Here is a 24057-nt window from a genome sequence, read left to right as displayed (position 1 = left end):
TCCATGGCGTCAGGTCATCAGGGGTATAAAACATGCAGTCAATGCCATTACATCAACTGTTCTTGCCATGCGGGAGCCCAGAGCAGAACCAGTTTGCAAGTGCCAGTCGGCCGCTACCTGAAATTTACGTTTTATGAGTTTCAGACCTGAAGTCTTGTAAAGCTAAGTACCCCATTGGGGGATCCTTTTTTCTTGCTCTAACCAATGTCAGAAAAAGTTAACAATTGTCTTGCCTGTGGAAAGCAAATACCTCCCAAAGATTTTCATTCTTACTGCGTCACCTGTTTAGGACCAGACCACGATGTTCCTCGCTGTCGGATTTGTGCCTTAATGCCCGAACTATTTGTCCTCGGGCTATCTTTGTCACTAAATTCTTTCGCTCTCATTCTCTGTATTTCGAAATGGCTTCGATAAGCCATCCAACTACCGATCTTCCAAAAAAAACGTAAGGATAAAGACAGAGACAGACCGCATAAGTTCAAAACTGCCGACGATGCTTCTGTTAAGCTAGTCGCCAGTCTGCCGGTACTCAGTGAGGTGCCTTTGCAGCCCCTGATACCCACTTCTACAGATTCGCAGGCCTCTACTGATACCCATTCGGAGTCCAGTGTGCCACGAGATGCATCTTCAACTATGGAACCTGCGGATGTCTCTAACTTGGATGGGTCCGGAGACGCTGTGCAGGCACTGGCTTCTGAGGGTGTATTCAGACCTTCCAATATTCGTGTTAAACCGACTACTTCGTTTTTGACTAAAACTACCGAGTTTCTCAGGCCCAGAGTTCACACTACACATAGAAAATCGAACAAAGCTCCCATGCCACAGAAACAAATGCTTAGAATGGCTGAATACCTTATAACTTTAATTAGGGGAAGCCAGCCTTCCCCCTCTAAAAGACAAAGAATTGATTTTCCTTCTGATTCTACAGTCCATGAGTCCGAAGACTGTGATCCCTCTGATTACCAGGACATACCCTTATCTACCTATGAGGATTCAAATGCAGAGGATTCCATTCCCTTTGCCTCCCCTCCAGAGGACATTTCTTTTGGTGAAACCTTGCATACCTTAAGAGAGCATTTCTGCTGGGAATGCCAGGACTACCCACAGTCCAAAAAGAGACTCAGATAATTTTTTATTCTTGCTTCAGCACAGGCCTCTAGCTATACCTCCTGTCCTAGATATTGTAGATGATGTCTTCATGGAATCCAGTCTGACCTGTGTACTTTACCACCAGCTCCTAGAAAGCCTGATAGGTACTATAGAGTACCTGACAATCACAAATTTCTCTTTAAGAATCCCACTGCGGATCCAGAGACCATTTCTCAGGCACTTAAAGGTATTAAAACTACTACAGCCAAAACCCCTACCCCTTCGGACAGGGATTCTAGACCTTTAGATAGATGGGGTAAGCAGGTGTATACCTCTGTAACTCTTGCCATCAGGGCTTTAAATTTCCAGTTTCACATGTTGAAGTACCAGCAGCATATTATGGAACTAATTAAACAAAAAATGTTGTTAATTCCAGACTGTGCAGAAAATAAACATTTACAAGAGTTAATGCATTCTGCAAACCAAGTTAGTAAACATACTTTGCAGTGTGGTTTTGATGCCTTAGAAGCATCTTGCAGGGCTGCTGTCACTGGGTCTGTACTGAGAAGGCATGCTTGGCTGAAGGGACAAATCTTGCCAGACCATGTCAAAGCAAAATTACTAGATGCCCCATTAAACCAGGAACATTTGTTTGGCACAAAAGCAGAAGTTGTTCTTAAAAAGATGGAGGAAAAAGCTAAATCTATGCAAATTGTTACAGATTTCTTACAGGTACAGCCACCTAGATTCAGTAGGCATTGGCCTTCTAAAAACTGGTCCTTTCCAGTCCCTCCCAGACTTTCTCAGTCCAAACCCAGGGGCAACAGACCACCAAGACTACAGTCTCAGGGTATGCAGAGATCTTAAGCAATGGAGTGCTCCCACCCCAAAAACAGGGAGTGGTAAGCCACCCCTTATGGAAAAAGTTCACAATGACTTGTCTATCATCCTTTTCAGCCATGCCCAACTACTTGCACCCCTAGGAGGAAAACTCGCCCTGCATGCAAAAAACTGGATGCACATTACCCAGGACCGATGGGTCCTAAACATTGTATCCCAGGTATACAGATTCTACTTCCACTCACTGCCAACCCCAAGTGGGTTCCCAGACCTTCCTCCAAACCAGTGGGCAGAGGCTCAAAAGCAAGTACTTCCTCTTCTCAGTTTCAGGGCTATTCAACCTGTTCCAACAGAGCAAAGGGGACAGAGTTATACTCCAGACTGTTCCTGGTGCCCAGAAAAGAGGGCTCTTGGTGCCCTATCCTGGATCTGTCCATCCTCAACACCTTCCTGGTGGTCCCAAAATTCAAAATGCTTCCACTACAACAGCTGCTTCTTATGCTAGCCAAGGACTCCTGGCTAGTCACCCTAGACTTAAAAGAAGCTTATCTGCACATCACCATAAGGGAATCTTGCAGGAAATATGTATGTTTCAGGGAAGAATGTATGCACTATCAGTTCCCTGCACTTCCCTTTGGCTTATCTACTGTGCCCAGGGTATTCACAAAGTGCCTGGCTCCAGCCATTGCATACTGCAGGCAGAGAAATATTAAAATTTTTCCATACTTGGACGTTTGCCTGATTCAGGCGGACAGTCAGGAATTGTTACTCCAGCACCTGGCATTTGTAAAGAGACTTCTAACTTCTCTGGGGTACACCATCAACAAAAATAAATCACATCTGGTGCCCAGCCAAAAGATTGTATTCCTGGGAGCAAGCTTGGACACAACTTCCCAGATGGCATTCCTCTCTCCAGAAAAGCAGGTTTATTTGACAAACTACTTCAAACTAATGGCCACCAAAACCCAGCTATCTGCAAGAAAAATACTGCAAGCCCTAGGGTTCATGGCCTCATGCATTCTACTAATTCCATATGCAAGACTGCATATAGGTTCATAGGTTCATAGGTTCATACTAGGCTATCTGCCCGAGGGCATTTACAAGCCTAGCCCATCGTTTTGTGGCTTACGCCACCCCTTTAGTATGGGGAACTATACCCATTATTTTGCTGTGCCTCTGTCGAGCAGTGACACTGAGGTAATCCCTGGGGTATATCTGCGATCTCCCATCCATTGGTCAAGATTTCTCTTGAACAAGGCCAGCGAGGTGCTCTGCCTCACATGTACCGGGATTTTGTTCCACAGCATAGGGAGTCTTTGGGTGATGAATCTATCCCTCCAGCACGTCCTATTAATAGCCGTATCGAGGTTTAAGTCTCCCGCCCTTGTGGCTCTGATGGATCTAGATTTTTTGAGGTGAAGCATATTCATCAAATCTGGGTTTGACATGGCCTTGTATGTTAGGCAAAGGTCACCTCTGAGCAAGCGAGAAGCGACTCAATAGAGCTGGAGTTCTTTCAGTCGGGCAGCATAGGACAGATTTTGAGACCCTTTATCCTTTTGGTGAGGAACTTTTGTGGCCTCTCCAGCTGCTGCAAGTGTCGGGTCAGATACATTCCGAATGGGGCATTGTACTCAATCATTGGTCTGATGAGTGATGAGTAAAGGGAGACAATGACCTCCCTTGATCTAGATGAGAATCCCTTCATGATAAGGTGGGCAATGTAGAAGGTCTTCCTAACTACTTTAGCTACATGGGTGTCGAATGACAGACTACTATCAACCTGGGTCCCCAGGTCCCTGATAACTTCTTCTGTGCTCAGTGGATTGCCACCTATTTGGTAGCTAGGGGTAACCTTGTTTTTCCCGAAGGGTATGACTATGCATTTTTGGCATTTAACTTTAGGCCGTGGCTCTGGCACCAGTTATCCATTTCTGTGAGACCCTTCTGAAGGATATCTGTGTCAGATGTGTTTTCTACTATGGCCCAGTTTGCAGTCATCTGCAAACTTTGTCAGCCATAACCCTCCTGTGTTTGCTTGTACTTGGAAAAGTAGATGCCAAACAAGAGTGGGCCCAGGACTGAGCCCTGTGGGACACCACTTGTGACAGGCTTTGAGTCTGACATGGCGCCAGCAACTCTGACCCTGTGGGTTCTGTCACTCAGCCAGTTTGCAACCCATCTTGTGATGTATGGGTTAACATTTAAGCTGATGAGTTTTTCAATGATACCCGAGTGGGGTATTGTATCGAAGGCCTTAGCCAGATCGAGGTAGGCTGTATGGACTGCCTTTCCCTCATCAATGGCTTTGTTGACTGTTTCGAAAAAGTCAACCAAGTTTAAAAGGCATGATCTGCCTTTGACAAAGCCAAACTGGGTTGGATCCAAAGTCTGCAAATTCCCTACGTCTTTATTTATGAGGTCCATTATGATCCTCTCCATGGCTTTGCAGATAAGGCTTGTCAAGCTAATGGGCCGGTAATTTCCAGGGTCTGTGGAGGCACCGCCTTTGTGAAGTGGGACCACAGTTGCAGTGCTCCACTCCCTGGGTACGTATCCAGAGGTAAGACTTTGATTAAACAGCTGTCCTAGCTGTGGGTTTAATTCCTCATTGAGTTCGTGGAGCACACAGCCGGGGACACCATCAGGTCCCATGGATGCTGTGTTTTTTGCTTTGGAGAGAGCAGTTCTCACTTGGGCGCTGGAGATGTTTGGGGGGCTGCACTCGTTTGGTATAGATATCTCTCCTTTTGGGGGGGAGGGGGGAGAAAATTCAATGGTACTTAAAAAGTCTCTGGTGTCAACATTCTCAGGACCTGGAAACACTGATTCCTATCATTCCTTGTCTAAGGGCAGAGTTCCTTTGGTGGGCAGAGGCTTCACTCAACCCCCCGCCACCCAAACCCTAACAACAGATGCATCAGACTGTGCATGGGGGGCTCACGTGGCAGGCAAATGCATTCAGGGCAAATGAAGCCCAGGACAAATTCACCTGCATATCAATCAAAAAGAAATGTTAGCTGTACTGACAGCCTTCAAATACCTTATCCTTCCAGGACAACTTTTGATAAAAACAGACAACACCACAGTTATGTGGTACATAAACAAGCAGGGGGGAACTCATTCCTACCCACTCTGCAGGTTAGCCATGGCCCTGTGGAACACAGCCTTGAGCTAACAAGTGCACCTGCAAGCTCAATTCCTGCCAGGCAAACAAAATTCACTGGCCGATGACTTAAACAGAAATCTACTGGAACCCAACTCATTCAAACTTCTAACCCACAGGTGGGGGACACCAGAGGTGGACCTCTTTGCCTCCCCCCAGAACCATCAATTGAGCACATTTTGCACCAGAAATACCCACAGCCAAGCATGGAAAGTGCATGCCCTATCCTTCCCATGGGAAAACCTCTCAATTTATGCCTTTCTCCCTCTGCCCCTCCTCTCAAAAGTACTGCTCAAGATCAAACAGGACAAACCAAGGACAATCCTTATTGCACCAGATTGGCCACGCCGGTACTGGTACCAACTCCTGCGCTGTCTGACAGCAGTACCACCCTGGCACCTACATCAGACACCTTCTCTGCTGTCCCAGCAGGAGGGACAGATTTTGCATCCTCAGCTGCAAGCCCTGAACCTGGCAGCCTGGCTTATTCCCTGAATACACCACCAGGAACCCTAAACAAACAGGTTCTGGACGTCGTCCTTGAGGCCAGAAGGCCAAGTACTAGGAAATCCTATTCAGAAAAGTGGAAAAGATACTGTTCTTGGAGCCAGTATCAAGGAAAAGATACAGCCGTGCCCGCCTTACCTCAAATCCTAGATTACCTAGCTCCCCAAAGGCCTATCCTTCTCATCAATTAAGATTCATACCTCGGCCATCTCAGTTCATTACAACACAGAGCCACCTCTCGTTTCTCACCCCCTGCTCAAACAGTTCCTTAGAGGAGTGAACAATTTAAGACCCCCCAAGGAGAGCTCCCACCCCTGCCTGGGACCTTAACTTTGTACTAGAGAAGCTCACACTTCCTCCTTTTGATCCTGCTGCTTCAGCAGAGTTAAAATTCCTCTCTTGGCAAACAGCCTTACTTCTAGCAATCACTTCAGCAAGAAGAATGTCCGAGTTACAGGCACTAATGGCGATGGAGCCCTTCATTATTTTCCATGCTGACAGGGTTTCCCTCAGGACTAACCCATCATTTACACCCAAGGTGGTATCCAGTGTGGCTTTAAACTAATCCATCCATTTGCCAACCTTTTTCCCTAATCCTCAGAACAAAGGGGAAAGGATCCTGCACTCCCTGGATGTGCACAGAGACAGATCAGGTTCTACCTTGACAGGACTAAGCCTTTCAGAAAATCTGACCAGCTGCTAGTCAGCTTTGCTACAGGGGCAGAGGGCAAGGCCATTTCAAAGCAAACCATTTCCAAATGGATAGTACACTGTATCCATTTCTGCTACAAACACCATGGAAAATCTACCCCACATGGGATCAGAACTCATTCCACTAGGGCTACCTCAACCTCTACAGCATTTCTCAGGAGAGTTCCTACCAGGGCCATCCTGGAAGCTGCAATCTGGAGTTCTGTATACACCTTCACCAAGCATTACCACTTACTTAGCTGTCTTTTCTAAATCCAAAGCTGGATTTGCCACAGCAGTCTTACAAGGCCTGCTAGCCAGCCATAACACTTTTTGACTATCTCAGCCCTTCCTCAGTTTTGGGAATCAACCCAAGTGTGATGACTTCAACAGTGAAACACAAAGAACATAGTACAGTTGTCTACACTTACCATAAATGTAGATGTTCGAGTGTATTCACTGTTGCAGTCCTGGTTACCCTCCCTGTAGCCCCCCTGACTTCTCTATGCTTTCTTTCTATCCTCTTTTTGGCCTTATCTTATGGCTAGGGTATTTGCTTTTTGCTGGAGGTGTTCCACACCATGTAATTGCTTCCTATTTTGGGGGCTCCTGACATCTGGGGCAAGAAAAACTGATGTAATGGCATCGGTTGCATGTTTTATACCCCTGACGACTTAACGTCATGGAAGAAGCGACAGCATCCGACGCAGAAATCCCAAGACTCTGGTATTTGGGCTCACTGAGGGCTACCTGCAGGCAGATAACCCAAGTGTGATGACTGCAACAGTGAATACACTCAAACATCTACATTTATGGTAAGTGTACACAACAGTACTTTTTCTGGGGCACATTAAGGCCTTTATCCCTCTAGTGTGGGGCCACTATTGTCAGTCACCCCTTAACTTCAGGCATTGTTCCACAGCAATGCAAGCATGTTCTAATTATGTCCACATCTAAATTCTCCAACCTTTCTACAGCACTAAATTTCAGACCTGTCTCATTTGTATGCCCTTTAATAAAAAATATTTCTGAACTACCATATAGGCCCACTGCTTGGCCCGCAGATCAGTTCGGTTTTTTCCTTTTCTCTAGTTTAGGTTTGTCAGCCACTATGGAATGGGGTTTAGACACATCCTTCAGAGCTGTTATAGTACCCTTGTGCAGGTATGGGCAACTCAAACACTTTAGGTGTAGGAGTAGTCCAGGGTAGCAGACCCCTTGTTGGACGTAATACTCTGCCCCTGGATGTTTTGTCTAGTAGTGAAGTTCACAAGGAAAAGAAACAGAAGCTCCGTCATACAGCTGGTAATCAGATTGAAGTTTTAAGGCTGATGTAGTTTCCTTGGATAGAAGCTTCATCATACAGCTGGTAATCAGGTTATAGCTGTTTATAAGGCTGATGATGTTTCCTCGGCTAAGAATGTTCTGCAGATAGCTAATTATGGTAGTTGTGTTCCCATCCATGGCTCTCATGCTAGTTTGAATAGAAATTTTTTCTGTTTTATCAGAGAATGATAAGGAATCTGATGATGACAGTGGTGATATCCTAGTTGACAGTGAGTCTAATCACTCTGATTCTTTGGAAGGTGAAGTGAAAGAAGTCCAAAGAAGCATTCACTTTTCCTCAGATGATTGCTAGATTTAGTGATGTTTTTGTTTGGGAGCAGTTGGACTGTACGCCAGAGCTAGGCATGGTGTATTACCTTATAGAGGAATATGTGCCGTGAAAGATGTTTATAAAGCTGCCTATAAGAGGTTAGTATCTACTCCAGCAGTAGTCCTTAAAAAGGCACAGAGAAAATATGGGGTCTTCTCAGATATGACAGGTCTCTTTTCTCATTTAACTGCTGGCCCAGTTATGGTCTTCCCAGCTGCCTGTTCATACAAAAAGTACTTCACTTTGTCTAATTCATTGCTCTCGGTTAGATCTTCAGGGCAAAAGGATGCCTGTTTCTAGTAATCTAGCCTTTAGAATGGTAAATTACCAAGGCCATAGGTGGAAACTTATTTTACAGCATGTATACAGTTTAGCTGAGCTGCATCATTACTTGCAGAGCAAAAGTCTTATGAAATAGTTTCGAATTTGGTGCAAGGTTCATAACATGCTTTGAGAGAGGTGCTTGAGTATGCAGATACAGTAAGAACAAATGCTGCTGCTTCTGTTGTATTAACATGTTATGCTTAATTACATAATCAGAACTACTCTGATGATTTAAAAGCCAGCATTTTAAATGCACCTTTAAGTTCTGAATTGATGTTTGGGCCCTCTGTCCTTTCTAAACACCTTTGTAAAAGTTCCAAAATTCAAAATATTAGTGTTTTCAGTCGGTCCTAACGTTGCTTCCATACCACTGTTTCATGGACCTCAAGGACACTTATTGTATTACTGTTGCTCCCAGTTTCAGGCATGTTTTGAGATTTGCTGTGTCTGGCTTACATTATAGGTTTTCTGCGTTACCCTTTGGGCTATCGACTGAACCTCGCATGTTTACAAAGTGTCTGGCCCTAGTGGTTGCTTATTGTAGAACCCTATGCATCACATTTTTCCTTATATAGGTGACTTGCTACTTACTGCAAATTTTGTATCCAAGTGCTTGAAGTCTTTAGACAAGATTGCATCCATCCTTCCCCACCTGAGCTTCAAACTGAATATACAAAAATCTTTTCTCTCACCCTCTCATCAGATTGTTTTCCTGGGGTGTTAGACACAAAAAAAGGATGGCTTTCCTGCCAGAAGACAAAGTTCTGACTTATAAAAGCATTTTCTTGGATCTTTCTCTTCTAGAAATGGCCTCAGCAAGGAAGTTCCTCCAAATTATAGACCTCATGGCATCACTGATCGTTTAAACACCTTTATTAAGTATTAATTTAAGATACAGATAAATGTACAGTAACAGAAAAGAAAACAAAATATTTTAACATTTTTCCATTTAAATACAATATACATCACACGTATTTTCTTTACTGCTATCATCAGTCCAACATTACAAAAATTACTGAATTCCTACCTTCCCTTAAGCCTCATTCCACCTCCTCCTCCTGAACATGTATTGTTCGCACATGTTCCATTTACTTCTATGTAATTTGCTCCTTCCAGTTTCTAAAGATCCCTTTTCCAGTTCTTTTATCTCTTTTATAATAATACCATAAATACAGTTGGTTTAGACTTTGATTTACATTTTCTAGTAATTGCTTTTTTTTGGCAACCAACAGAATTAAACTTAATAAGGTTGTACTTTGTCTAGGCAGTTCAGATCACATGTCCCAGCTCATAAGAATCGTTTCCTTAATTACAGCCATTTTCTGAGCAAGTATTTCTGACCGCGTACTCTGTAGGGAATTTTTGAATTTGCTAACTCATTACACTCCCAAAAACATATGTTCCCACTTACCTCTTTGCTTTCTAACTACGGATACATTCATTGAAGTCTGCTTGGGGTGTACAAATACAGGTGCAAACACTTCCGAGCAGAGATCCTAAAACTGTGCAACACTGATTATATTGATACCACCAGCCAGACTACACATAAATTCAGTGTTACGTGAATTGTTGGACCCTAGCATCTTCATCTCTTGGGATCTGTCAAACATACAAATTCCCAGAACCTCTGCTACCCTTCCCTTCCATTTACAGAGTAACAGTCAAAGTCAGCTACCAGCTTAAAGCGTGGTATCCCTTGTCAAACCACCTTACCACAAAAACAGAGGACTTTCCATAAATGTCCTTATCCACCATGTTGAGTACACTTTTCCTGTGTTATATTTGAATTTGTGTATGAACACTCCAAACTACCATAAATAAAATCTGTCAGTTCATTACGTTCCCCTAGATATGAGCATTACTGCAGTTCTCTAAAAAGCAAATTGGCTTCCCTGTTCCTTCCAGAATATCTCAGTTATTATACCAATTCTCCTTTACATTTCTATGCAATTAGTATTGCCCCCAACTAGTGAAGAATAAAATCATCATCTTTTTCACCTTAAAAGTACATCAGTTACCTCCTTCGCTTTGCAGGGAACTCACTCCTGTAATTCCATTTGTGAAGAGAACTTCAGTAAATTGATCCAGCTAGCTGGAGCCACATACCCCAAGAAGTAAGAAAACAAACTGAATAACCTAACATTAAAAAAATCATAACACATCTTAAGGAAGCATTTTTTTTTGGTGGGGGGGCTTTTTGCCCCTGTTGCCAAACAACCATAAGACCCTCTCTGTGTACTGCTCTGTTCATTTCTCATCACCAGGGTGAGAGCTGACAGAGAAAGGTAATCATTAGTGATGGGTCTTTTGTTTACAGCCGTAGTCCTACTGCACATGCTCAGTAACACACCAACGTGGTTCCGTGAACAGTGGGCAGCCACAAGAGTATGTTATGTGCTTCTACGAGTGACATAACCCCCCCAAATATAAAGAACCATACCTGCCTCAAAGCCACTGCTTCTGTGGGGTCTTCTGTTTCCACCAGGAATTCAGCAACAGGAAAGCACATGCCCCTCCCCAAATAGAGGTTATCTGGTAAAGCAATACCACTACTATCCCCTACCACAATAGCTCCAACATACAGCAGAGCCGTTATTGGAAGTCAGGTTAACTAGACAAGGCTGTATCCCCTGTGCCAATGGAGTTGGCTTAAAGAACACTGTTACTGTTACCTGCTTAAAGACCAAGCCTAAAAGTCAGTCATTCCCACACCTTGCTGCCTTTCTACTCAGTATTTATAATTCCTTCAAGTGGATTATTTTACCTGGGGGGGGGATCTACTCAATTTGTTTTATGTAAATGTCTAAATAAATATCTGCAAATAAACGTATTTACTGTTCATCTGTAACAGTTGGTCTTTCTTCCCGTCTTATATGAAAGAGCAGGCTAATATCTTTGCATTGGATAACACTCATCAAACTATAAATCAATCTGTGTTAAATTGTTGAAATAAACTAAACAGAACTTGGCAGCATTACAGATTCTCTTTTCTCCTAATTACTGTAAACAAGATAATTGCTTAAAGTATTGCCATATCACTTATCTCTGCTTCTGTCAATGTATAAACTGTAACATCTGCTCCTGTCACTGTATAAACGGTAACGTCTGCTCCTGTCACTGTATAAACGGTAACGTCTGCTCCTGTCACTGTATACACGGTAACTTCTGCTCCTGTCACTGTATAAATGGTAACGTCTGCTCCTGTCACTGTATAAACTGCAGTATCTAAGCTTTTTCTTTTCTCTGCTGCTTGTTCTTTATTATTAGCAGGATGACTTGTAAAATATGTCTTTACCTTGTTTAGTTTTGCAATTTAACTGTGTTCTTACCAGCTTTCAGTGTGCTTAAATTTTATTTATTTTTATTTTACATTTGTTGACCGGGCTAGTCTAGCTGGATATATGTCCATTTTCAGTAGAGGCCCAGGGAGAAAAGCTCCAGTAATTAAACACATTATATGAAGATAGACAATTCAAATAGTAAGGCGTAAAATGAGGGCTAATTAATACACATATTACATAAAAAGTCATGGTAAATACAAAGTAAAATAGGCAAATGTCTTAAGAAAGAAAACTTATCGATTTTTTTTTTTTTTTTTTTTTTAAGGTGTATTTCATCAGACTGTGTGCATGTCATTAAGGGAGAGCTAACAAGGCTATAAGGAGCAGAGATTCCAGGAATTTAGGAGGAAGGGAGGACAGGGAGGCAAAAAAGGAAGTTAATCTGGGTTGGTGCAGGAGCAAAGCCAGTGATTATTGAGATGAGTTTTCAGCTGCTTTTTGAAAAGTGGAAGGGAGGACAAAGACAGGATAACAGAGGGTAATTTGTTCCACATTTTGCCGACTGAGTTGGAAAAAAGACCATCACCTGCAAAGTTATTGGGTTTGGTTGTATTAATCATTAGTTTGTTGGAAGAACGTAGATGTTTCAGGTTATTGTAAGGTGAAATGAGGCTAGAGAGTATAGGTGTTTTAGTTGGTTGGTAAAGGATTTTGTGAGCTATTAAGAGCTGCTGAAGTGTGAGTTGGTTCTGAAGTTCCAACCAGCCTAGTTTTCTTAGGTTCAGGCAGTGATGGGTTTTAAATGAGGATCCAGTTGCAAATCGAGAAATATTATGGTAGGAAGTTCCTAGTTTCTTAAGGTTGTTTTTGGAGAGATTAGTGTATGCATATAGTAGTGTAGAGATAAGGTGTGATCTGGCTAAGGTGGTCCTTGCTTCAGGTGAAAGGAAGGGTTTGATTCTATAAAGGGATCCGATTTTTTTATTAACTAATTTTATTGTGCTATTGATGTGAGTTTCAAAGCTGAGATTGTTGTCAATGGTTATGCCTAATAGTTTAGTTGTTGTTTCAGGAGAGATGAGAGTGCAATCAATGGTAGAGAGAGTAAAGTTTAGTGTGGCAGATCTACGAGTAGGTGAGAACAATAGTAATTTAGTTTTCTTAGGGTTAAGGAGTAGACAACGATCAGAGAACCATTGTTCAACAGTGTTAAAAGCTTTTTGAATCAGTTTCATAATTTAACTGTGAACTGTTCGCTAACATGCTTATAAGAATATGCATAAAGGTCTTGCAGCCAAACTCTTACAACATTGTAAAAGTTTGTAAAAATTTACTTTGATGACATGTAATGCAGCTGTGAAATATACTAATAGGTTCATATGTAAATACTAGGCAGTCTGCCGACCATTTCAAAACTAGCCAAAAAACCTATTCAAAAGTTACCTCTAGCTTCAAGGAGGAAAAGACAAGATAGACCGGGGGAGAATTTGAGGCTACCCATCCAGTTATCCAGATTGACCTTGAAGATAGCAAGGGTGCTACTGTGCTTGACATGCATTGGAAGTTTGTTCCAGAACTGAGGAGTATGTTGGGATATGAATTTATCACACCAATGTGTCTTATTTACTTGCTGATGAAGGTTTAGTTCCTTTAACCAAGTACTTGACGTATCATTAGTTCTGGGAAAGAATAGCATGTCAGATAGGGTTGGGTCTTTTGGTGGCTCAAAAGGTTAGGTACAGATCTCGAGAGAGGAGTCTGTAAGAGAAAGGGCTGACAGTCTCTCCTGATAACTAAGATTTTTTTTAAACACCTTTATTAAATTATCACATAAGACAGACAAACACACAAGAAAACAAACCATATTAACATTTTCCACTTCTATACATTATCACTCTAGACATAGGTAAACAAACATTAACAGAAAAGGAAGCAAATTGTATTAACATTTTTCTGTTTACATACATTGTATATCACATATCTTTTCTTTTCTTTGTAATTATCATCACTCCATTTCATAAGTTGCTTAATTCCTGCCTTCCCTTAAACCTCACTCCTCCTGAACATTATCATGCAGGTTTGTTCCTGTAATTTCCATTTATTTCTATAACATTTGCTCCTTTCCTTTTCAAAAGATCCCTCTTCCAGTTCTTTAATCTCTCTGTTATAATATTCAGTACTTCAAGTACAGTTAGAGTTTGATTTCAATTTTCTAGCAATTGCTTTTTTGACAAACAACATAATTAAACTTAATAAGGCATTACTATGTCTAGGCAGTTCAGATCCTGTGTCCCAGCTCAAAAAAATCATATCCTTAGTTATAGCCATTTGCTCACAGAATATTTCTGACAGAGTATTCGGTAGGGAATTTTTAAAAATTGACAAGTCATTTCACTCCCAAAATGCTTATTACCTCTTTCTTCCCCATTACACCTCCAACATTTCCAGTCTAACTGGGGAAAATTATTTGAAGCCTGCTTAGGATATAAAAATACCTCTGCAAAAACGTCCTGCAAAGATCATAAGCCTTCTGGACTTTGTTGCATACTCTGGAGTCGTACACATATCCTCCCATTGTTTTCTTGTGAATTGCTTTTCCAGTCTCTTTTTGCAAACTTTTTTAACTTCCTTTGACTGATTCTTATAGTTATCATGCAGTGTTTTATATGTCCTCCTAATTATCCCTTTTTTAACAGTAGCTTCTGTTCTAAATTTGATTAAAAAAATCCCATGAGCAGGTCTTTCAGTTAGGATTATTCTATCTGTTTCTCTTTGCCCGTACTCTGATATCCAACATCTAGCTTGCAGTACAAACTTTCTCTTGACCTCATTCCACTGTATCACCTTTCACTCTAGTTATTTGCTCCTAATACTTTGGTTCCTTTGCCAGTTTTCTCCAGTAAACTTTTGCATGTTTTCTGTACCCCTACTTGCAGTTATCCTTGATGGCAAAATCTCCTTTCTCATTTTGGTTTAGTTCTTAGAATACTTTCTGCTACTTTATAAATATAATATTCTGCATTATTGTTCTCCTTAAGGATCTGCTTCTAAAATCCTTTATTTCTTGAACTCCACCTCCAGCTTCATCATAATCCCTTTCCATTTTGAATTATAACCTTCTGCTTGTTTTACGTACACGAGTCTTAATGGTGTAGCCCTAAAATATCCCTTCAAATCAAGTAATCCTAAACCACTTTGTTCTGTTGGAAGGATCAGTTTACCCCGCTTAATCCTTGTCCTCTTCCCCTCCCAGATAAATTACTTCAGCTCTTTAATAACTGTCTACAACATCTCTTCTGATTGATAAAAATAGGCCATATCTATATTTAAAATTAAAAAGACTAAAAACATTTTCACTGCTTGTATTTTACTACCCATATCCATAAATAAGAGCTTCCAGTTTCTCAGTTGTTGTTTTATGTTTTGTTTCTTCAGATATTTCCTTAGCTGCCATAACAGAAGCCTTTTTACTCCATAGTTCTAAATACTTCGTCTTATCATGTCCCCATAAATATGGGTATCATTGACCTAATTCATGTATGGGTACATCATTTATAGCTGTAGCCTTTGTTTTATCTTCATTAATTTTATATCCTGAAAAGACTTGAAAACTCTCTCAAAATGTTTCACAACTCTGCAATGTCCTTTTTTTGGATTTATCAGATATAAAATAATATCTGCAAATAAAGCCAACGTTTCTTGATTAACATACCAATTATATCCTTGCATTTCTGAGTCCCTTACTGTCTTTACCAGTAGCTCTAAATGTAAAACAAATAAAGGGGAAACATAACATCTCTGCCTGGTTCCTCTGTTCAAACACAACTTATCAGATAAGAGCCCTCCTACTTTGCTTCTATCCTTCATATATCCTCCTAATTAACCTTATTGCATCATGGACATCAACAAATGTAAAATAAAATAAATAAATGGAATGCAAATGCTTCCATTGCACTACTCATAAAATCCCAGCTACTGTCGAATACTTTCTCTGCATCAAAAAATAACACTAGCATTTTCTTACATTCTGCTTCCCTCTAGATGATCATTGTTCTGTTAATGTCAAATATTTGCCTCCCCTCCACAAAACCACACTAATCCATACCTATAAATTTTGGCAACACCTTTGTCATTTGTTATGTAGTATAGACATAAAACACTTTATAATGATGGTTTGAAATTAAAATGGGTCTCTGTGAAGCTGGGTCAGATGGCGCTTTACTGTCCTTGGGTAATGTAGCCAACACAGGATTCTTCCCAGATGTTCATGCTTCGCCTCCTTTTAAAGTACTGTTAAACAATGTCTTCCAGATCTGTATCCTTTTCATTTCTCATAACTTCCATACTTCCACAGGAATACCATCTATTCCTGGAGACAACTGCAGATTGATTATACATCACCATTTTTATCTCATCTCCTTCTGTCTTAACTGTTAGTTGTTCAATCTCTAACCTTGGCATAATTATATCTTCCATAAATATTTCCATTTATGCTCTTTCTTGATTTACATGATTTTCTGCTTTATACAGATTTTTCATAAAATATCCAAAATGTCTCTAAAACATCTACAAGATTTGTGCTTATGTTTCTTGTTATAGGCTCCCTAAGTTTGTCAACAACCCTTTCTACTTTTGGCTGCCCTGGTTGTTGTACTAAATGTTTTTGTGCTTCAGAGTTATTATCAGAAATTGTTGCTTAACTGCAATCTTTCTAAAGTTATACATATTACCCAGATACTCTGTTTTCTGTTTAGAACTCTGCAGTTGCACATCTTCTTGTTCTGTGAGATTCCCTATTCTGCAATACCTTAACCTTAGATTGCCCTCTAAATAATTATTACTTCTTAACCATATCTCTTTTTCTTTTATTTCTACTCTGTTTTTAAACTCCGTTTTCATTTTACCCCACTCATAAGCTATAACTTCTGAAGATGTTTAAATCTTTCTTAATAACTCTTGAATAACTACCCACTAAATTCCTCCCTTATTAGCAGGTAGGTGGGAAAGTGTCAGCATCTCATTTTTACTTTATTACTCTGCATTTTTATCATAGTTTTTATTGGTGCTGGTGCATGATCTGAAATAGTTGTTGGATGTGTGTTGAAGCTTTCAGTTAAATGCAAATGTTCCTGTGAAATATAATTTTTATCTAGTCGGACCAAGTTATTTTACCTTGGGGAATAATATGTACATTCTGTCCAAGTTGCTACTACTGAATTCATGTCTTCCATACCATATATTTTCATGAACTGATAATGGAGAGTTTTGAGGCTCTCAATCTTTTCATTTCTGAATCTCTGAGGTCTCTCAAGTTGTGTGATATATTTACATAAATATTACATTCAGTACTGAGTCTAATAAAGTACGAGTAAAGGGGAGTTAAGACTTCTTTGAATACAACGGAGATGCCTTTGGAAATTTGATGAACAGGATAAAAGACTTTCTGAACTACTGTGGAGATGTGTTTGTCAAATGATAAAGAATTTGGAACAAGAGTTCCCAGATCCCTTACAACAGTATCTGATTGGAGGGGTACATTAGCTGTATGGTAAGTGAAACTATTTTATTTACCAAAATTAATTTGGCTTCATTTTTTACATTTCATTTCAGACCATTGTCCTTGCATTAACGTTAACATGGTCTAACCCACATTGGAGTAATTGTGAGTCAGTTGAAGATCAAATAGCAAGAGCAAATTTATAGTCATCTGGAAAGTTAGATAACTATAGGCCAGCAGTGCTGACCTGAAGGTCTGAGAAAAAAATGCCAAATAGGAGAAGGCTCAAAACTGAACTTTGTGGTACACTGTTGGTAACATTTTTGGTTTCAGAAGTGGCACCCTTGACTCTAAACGAAATGGATTTTGTCACACAAACCAGTTAGCTGTCCAATGCACAGTGTAAAGATCTATATTCAGATTTACAAGTCTTTCAATAATGCCTGTATGTGGAAGAGTGTGAAAGGCCTTGGCCAGGTTCAGAAGTGCTTGTATGCAGTGCATAACCATTGTCAACATCTGTTACTTTTTCAAAGAAATTGAGGATAAAGAGGCAGGACCTTCCTTTGACAAAGCCAAGTTGGTGAGTGGTACAGGATTAAGAGATTTTCAGTGTCAGATTAATAAGGTCTGAGACATACCTTGTTTAAAAAAGGCACTATGGGGACAGCAAAGGCTTTAGCCAGAATACAAAATCCTTCTAATGTATATGTAAATCCTACAGTAAAAAGATATACCATTGTTAGTATTGTATGCAATTTAAACTTTAATTGTAACTTGTGGTAATGACTTTAAAACATGTAGTTGTTCACAAAATTGTTCTAAAATCTTCTTTTGTACTGATTCTAATTGTGCTTTATGCTCAGAGTGCAACTGATGCCCACTTATTATACAGATTGCAGTTTGCTTTTTTACAGCAGATCATGTTTTTATTGCCAAGCTGTGCCATGTGGACCCTTTCATTCCATCTAGTTGTTGTTAAAACGTAATGCTAAGACACGTCTAGTTTCAGTGCTGGTACGTCTCACATCTGGTACATAATGACAACACTAATGATGACACAGACCAACATCATCCGCAGTTCCCTCACTGTAGTGTTATTGCCTTCCACTTATGATGGCATATACAACGTTATCCGCAGTTCCCTCACTGTAGTATTAGTGCCTTCCACTTATGATGGCACATACCAACATCATCCGCAGTTCCCTCACTGTAGTGTTAGTGCCTTCCACTTATGATGGCACATACCAACATCATCCGCAGTTCCCTCACTGTAGTGTTAGTGCCTTCCACTTATGATGGCATATACAATGTTATCCGCAGTTCCCTCACTGTAGTGTTAGTGCCTTCCACTTATGATGGCACATACCAACATCATCCGCAGTTCCCTCACTGCAGTGTTAGTGCCTTCCACTTATGATGGCACATACCAACATCATCCGCAGTTCCCTCACTGTAGTGTTAGTGCCTTCCACTTATGATGGCACATACCAACATCATCCGCAGTTCCCTCACTGTAGTGTTAGTGCCTTCCACTTATGATGGCACATACCAACATCATCCGCAGTTCCCTCACTGTAGTGTTAGTGCCTTCCACTTATGATGGCATATACCAACATCATCCGCAGTTCCCTCACTGTAGTGTTAGTGCCTTCCACATATGATGGCACATACCAACATCATCCGCAGTTCCCTCACTGTAGTGTTAGTGCCTTCCACTTATGATGGCACATGCCAACATCATCCGCAGTTCCCTCACTGTAGTGTTAGTGCCTTCCACTTATGATGGCACATACCAACATCATCCGCAGTTCCCTCACTGTAGTGTTAGTGCCTTCCTCTTACGATGGCACATGCCAACATCATCCGCAGTTCCCTCACTGTAGTGTTAGTGCCTTCCACTTATGATGGCACATACCAACATCATCCGCAGTTCCCTCACTGTAGTGTTAGTGCCTTCCTCTTATGATGGCACATACCAACATCATCCGCAGTTCCCTCACTGTAGTGTTAGTGCCTTCCACATATGATGGCACATACCAACATCATCCGCAGTTCCCTCACTGTAGTGTTAGTGCCTTCCACTTATGATGGCACATGCCAACATCATCCGCAGTTCCCTCACTGTAGTGTTAGTGCCTTCCACTTATGATGGCACATACCAACATCATCCGCAGTTCCCTCACTGTAGTTAGTGCCTTCCTCTTATGATGGCACATACCAACATCATCCGCAGTTCCCTCACTGTAGTGTTAGTGCCTTCCACTTATGGCATATACAACGTTATCTGCAGTTCCCTCACTGTAGTGTTAGTGCCTTCCACTTATGATGGCACATACCAACATCATCCGCAGTTCCCTCACTGTAGTGTTAGTGCCTTCCTCTTATGATGGCACATACCAACATCATCCGCAGTTCCCTCACTGTAGTGTTAGTGCCTTCCACTTATGATGGCATATACCAACATCATCCGCAGTTCCCTCACTGTAGTGTTAGTGCCTTCCACTTATGATGGCATATACAATGTTATCCGCAGTTCCCTCACTGTAGTGTTAGTGCCTTCCACTTATGATGGCACATACCAACATCATCCGCAGTTCCCTCACTGTAGTGTTAGTGCCTTCCACTTATGATGGCACATACCAACATCATCCGCAGTTCCCTCACTGTAGTGTTAGTGCCTTCCACTTATGATGGCACATACCAACATCATCTGCAGTTCCCTCACTGTAGTGTTGGTGCCTTCCACTTATGATGGCACATACCAACATCATCCGCAGTTCCCTCACTGTAGTGTTAGTGCCTTCCACTTATGATGGCACATACCAACATCATCCGCAGTTCCCTCACTGTAGTGTTAGTGCCTTCCACTTATGGCATATACAACGTTATCTGCAGTTCCCTCACTGTAGTGTTAGTGCCTTCCTCTTATGATGGCACATACCAACATCATCCGCAGTTCCCTCACTGTAGTGTTAGTGCCTTCCTCTTATGATGGCACATACCAACATCATCCGCAGTTCCCTCACTGTAGTGTTAGTGCCTTCCACTTATGATGGCATATACCAACATCATCCGTAGTTCCCTCACTGTAGTGTTAGTGCCTTCCACTTATGATGGCATATACAACGTTATCCGCAGTTCCCTCACTGTAGTGTTAGTGCCTTCCACTTATGATGGCACATACCAACATCATCCGCAGTTCCCTCACTGTAGTGTTAGTGCCTTCCACTTATGATGGCACATACCAACATCATCCGCAGTTCCCTCACTGTAGTGTTAGTGCCTTCCACTTATGATGGCACATACCAACATCATCCGCAGTTCCCTCACTGTAGTGTTAGTGCCTTCCACTTATGATGGCACATACCAACATCATCCGCAGTTCCCTCACTGTAGTGTTAGTGCCTTCCACTTATGATGGCACATACCAACATCATCCGCAGTTCCCTCACTGTAGTGTTAGTGTCTTCCACTTATGATGGCACATACCAACATCATCCGCAGTTCCCTCACTGTAGTGTTAGTGCCTTCCTCTTATGATGGCACATGCCAACATCATTCGCAGTTCCCTCACTGTAGTGTTAGTGCCTTCCACTTATGATGGCACATACCAACATCATCCGCAGTTCCCTCACTGTAGTGTTAGTGCCTTCCACTTATGATGGCACATACCAACATCATCCGCAGTTCCCTCACTGTAGTGTTAATGCCTTCCACTTATGATGGCACATACCAACATCATCCGCAGTTCCCTCACTGTAGTGTTAGTGCCTTCGTCTTACGATGGCACATACCAACATCATCCGCAGTTCCCTCACTGTAGTGTTAGTGCCTTCCTCTTACGATGGCACATGCCAACATCATCCGCAGTTCCCTCACTGTAGTGTTAGTGCCTTCCTCTTTCTCTCCCACCACTTTTCACACGTAGGCTACTAGGGTTTGTCTACTAGTTCTGCAGGAATGATGACATTTGAGTTTCTTAAACTGGGAGTAATGCATTTAACTTTTAAAAAAAGGACTGTATTTTATATTTATGGAGCTTCTCCAAACCAAGCAGACTAGTAAATTGCTGATGGCTTTCTTCTGTTTTTGCAGTGTTCTGTCCTTGGCAAACTACGACTGGAGTGTGCCAGTATGCTGGAGGAGAAGGGGGTTATCCTCCGAGATCCCAGTCTGTACACATTCCTCTGGGTTGTTGATTTTCCCTTGTTCCTTCCCAAGGAAGAAAACCCTGAAGAGTTGGAGTCGGCCCACCATCCTTTTACAGCCCCCAGACCAGAGGATGCTGAACTCGTATACACCCACCCTGAAAAAGTAAGTACTTGTATTAGTAAATGATAACCAGAAAGATGTCTTTGAGGATTCAGTGGTAACAAACAGGAAGAGAGAAAAGATTCATACTGTTCCGTATTCTGTTGTAATGTATGATGTCACAGATCATAAGGTGCTTTGTTTTTCGTGTTACTTCGGTTCTGGTTATTGTCCCAGGCTCCACCCCACCCCACCAAATACCACTATTAAATAGGCTTCCTTGCTAGGACCACTTCCTATCACTGTTTGTTGGCCTACATGTCCATTGTTAAACCCTCTCAGTATTGAGAATTTGCTGAAATGTTTGTCACTTAGAACCTTGATGGTGCTGCTTCCATGGTCATTTCAGCATTGAAAAGTGATGTATGTATGTATGTGAGCCTTGACTGCTGTATTTTTGAAACTACTCCTTGTTTGAAACCATGGAACCTGACATGATTGATAGAGCATATACTGGATCCTTTTGCCATCATCACTGCTTTGTACTGTGGATGAGATAGGAACTTCGTGCTGTGAAGTTCATGATGAATATAATTACCTCTGGCATTTGCATCTGACTCAGTTTATTACTGTTAGATGCACACCCTGACTTTTGCAACTGACCCCATTTATAATTTTTAGTTGATGATATTCATTTGCCTGGCAAGGCTCTGTCAGACCTCCTCTTATTCTCAGTATTTAACCCCGCATAGTCAGTCATACTGCATCACCTTGTTAGTTTTGTGAAGGAAGAGTGTACTGTGTTTGTCATAAACTTGAGCAAAGTTAGCACTGAATTACATTTTTAAAGAAGTTTAACTGCATTATTATAGAACCTTTTTAAACACAATAACAAATGCAAATGCAGTCAAACCTTAACATCATTGCCTAAAGTGCTTCAGAAATGTGAGTTGGTGTTCCCTTTTTCATTCAGGAATATTAACAAGTGATAACTGAGAAGCAACAATTAAGTATTAAACATTTATTATGGGAATACGTCAAGAAAAATAGCAAAAAGTAATTATTTCAGATTAAGGATTGAAAGGGCAGACTTTCAGTATCTATTAGTCTCCTAAACTCCAGATTATTTCCCTAATGAAACCCTTTACAATATAATTTTAAGCCAAAAGAATCACCTCCTGGAACAGTCTGCATTTATTCTAACCCAAGCCTAGGTAAAATTCTCTTTAAAATGTCCTTTTGTTTAAAAAAGGTGGGAAGAGTGTTGATGATGGTCAGAATCTGCCCCAGTCCTGTTCAGATATCAGAAGAGAACCCATTAATGTATTGAAACAAAATAATCAACTTACTCTCTTAAGGGATACTCTTGTCTTCCAAGATGTTTCGCTGCTCCATACCATATAATTCTAGCATTATACCCCTAAAACCACGTAGTTTGTCCTTCCCATGGATTTATGGATTTCTGTCTCCTAGTTTTTACCTTCTTGGCTACTAGTAACATCAAAGAAATATGTGTTTTTTATGACTAGCCCATCCCACGATACCCATCCTAACAAATAGATTCCATAAGCTTACCCAGCCAGATTCTTTTAGACGCATCTTGCAACCTTGTGAAAACCAAAAAGTCGAAAAAATTCCACTAACTCCCAATGCAACCAAAGTTTAATATTTCAAACAGCAACATGTAATAAAAATGACAACCACTTATTAAAAACTATAGTTAAGCTCTTTCATTCCATCTGTTACAGGAACCTCATCAGAACTTATCAAACATCAACATTAAAAAACTTAAATATGTTACCAAAAAATGTCATATGTTACAACGAACCAATAATATTGCAAAAGTAATTAAATACCTGAATACTTTAATACAGAGTTAATCAATACCGAGTCATTTAAACCAGGAAAACACAGTGCATTGAATTTCAGCTGCCACTTCAATTCACTTCGAAACAAATGTTTTTCTGCAGTGCAGCCCGTAGGATCACTAGATACTTGTTCCAACACTATAAATTCAAACTTACAGTCCTCCTAAAGATGTAAATGCCTAAATAAAGCATTTGTAGATCTTTTCTTCTTTATATCAAGATTGTGCTCATAAATTCTACTCATCATGCTGATGTAAAATGCAGCACACACAGAGTGGATATAAAAAAGTGTACACACCGCTGTTAAAATGCCAGGTTTTTGCGGTATAAAAAATTGAGACCACAATAAATAATTTCAAATCTTTTCCCACCTTTAATGTGACCTATAAGCTGTACAATTCAATTGAAAAACAAACAAATCTGTTTGGGGAAGAAATATAAAAAATAAATAACGTACAATAAGCTGGTTGCATAAATATGCACAGCCTTAAACTCATACTTTGTGAAAGCACCTTTTAATTTAATTACAGCATTCAGTCTTCTTGGGTACACACCTGCCATCAATTAAAGAGACTCTGATTAACCCCAAATAAAGTTCAGCTGTCCTAGTAGGATTTTCCTGACATTTACTCAGTTTCCTGCTACAACAAAAGCCATGGTTCGCAGAGAGCTTACAAAGCATCAGAGGGATCTCATTGTTGAAAGGTGTCAGTCAGGAGAAGGGTACAACAAAATTTCCACAACATTGGATATACCATGGAACACAGTGAAGACCGTCTTCAAAAAGTGGAGAAAATATGGGACAACAGTGACATTGCAAAGAACTGGACGTCCCTCCAAAATTGATGAAAAGACAAGACAAAAACTGGTAAGGGAGGCTGCCA

The 24057-nt window shown here is 40.8% G+C and overlaps 1 protein-coding gene across 2 annotated transcripts in view; it reads left to right on the top strand.

The window, feature by feature from the left end:
• DARS2 (aspartyl-tRNA synthetase 2, mitochondrial) overlaps positions 1-24057 on the top strand; it is a 1354455-nt gene that overhangs the window by 822725 nt on the left and 507673 nt on the right. For both annotated transcript variants that reach the window (XM_044085228.1, XM_044085227.1), the window contains one exon: positions 21150-21368. In XM_044085228.1, the coding sequence (XP_043941163.1) occupies positions 21150-21368 (219 nt within the window). The remainder of the gene's footprint in view (positions 1-21149; positions 21369-24057) is intronic.

This window comes from Protopterus annectens, chromosome 10.part0, assembly GCF_019279795.1.
Source record: "Protopterus annectens isolate FY-2018-M chromosome 10.part0, PAN1.0, whole genome shotgun sequence".
Taxonomy (NCBI): Eukaryota; Metazoa; Chordata; order Ceratodontiformes; family Protopteridae; genus Protopterus; species Protopterus annectens.
The sequence above is the reverse complement of the archived record's forward strand: the minus strand, read 5'-3'. Positions and strand labels throughout refer to the sequence as shown.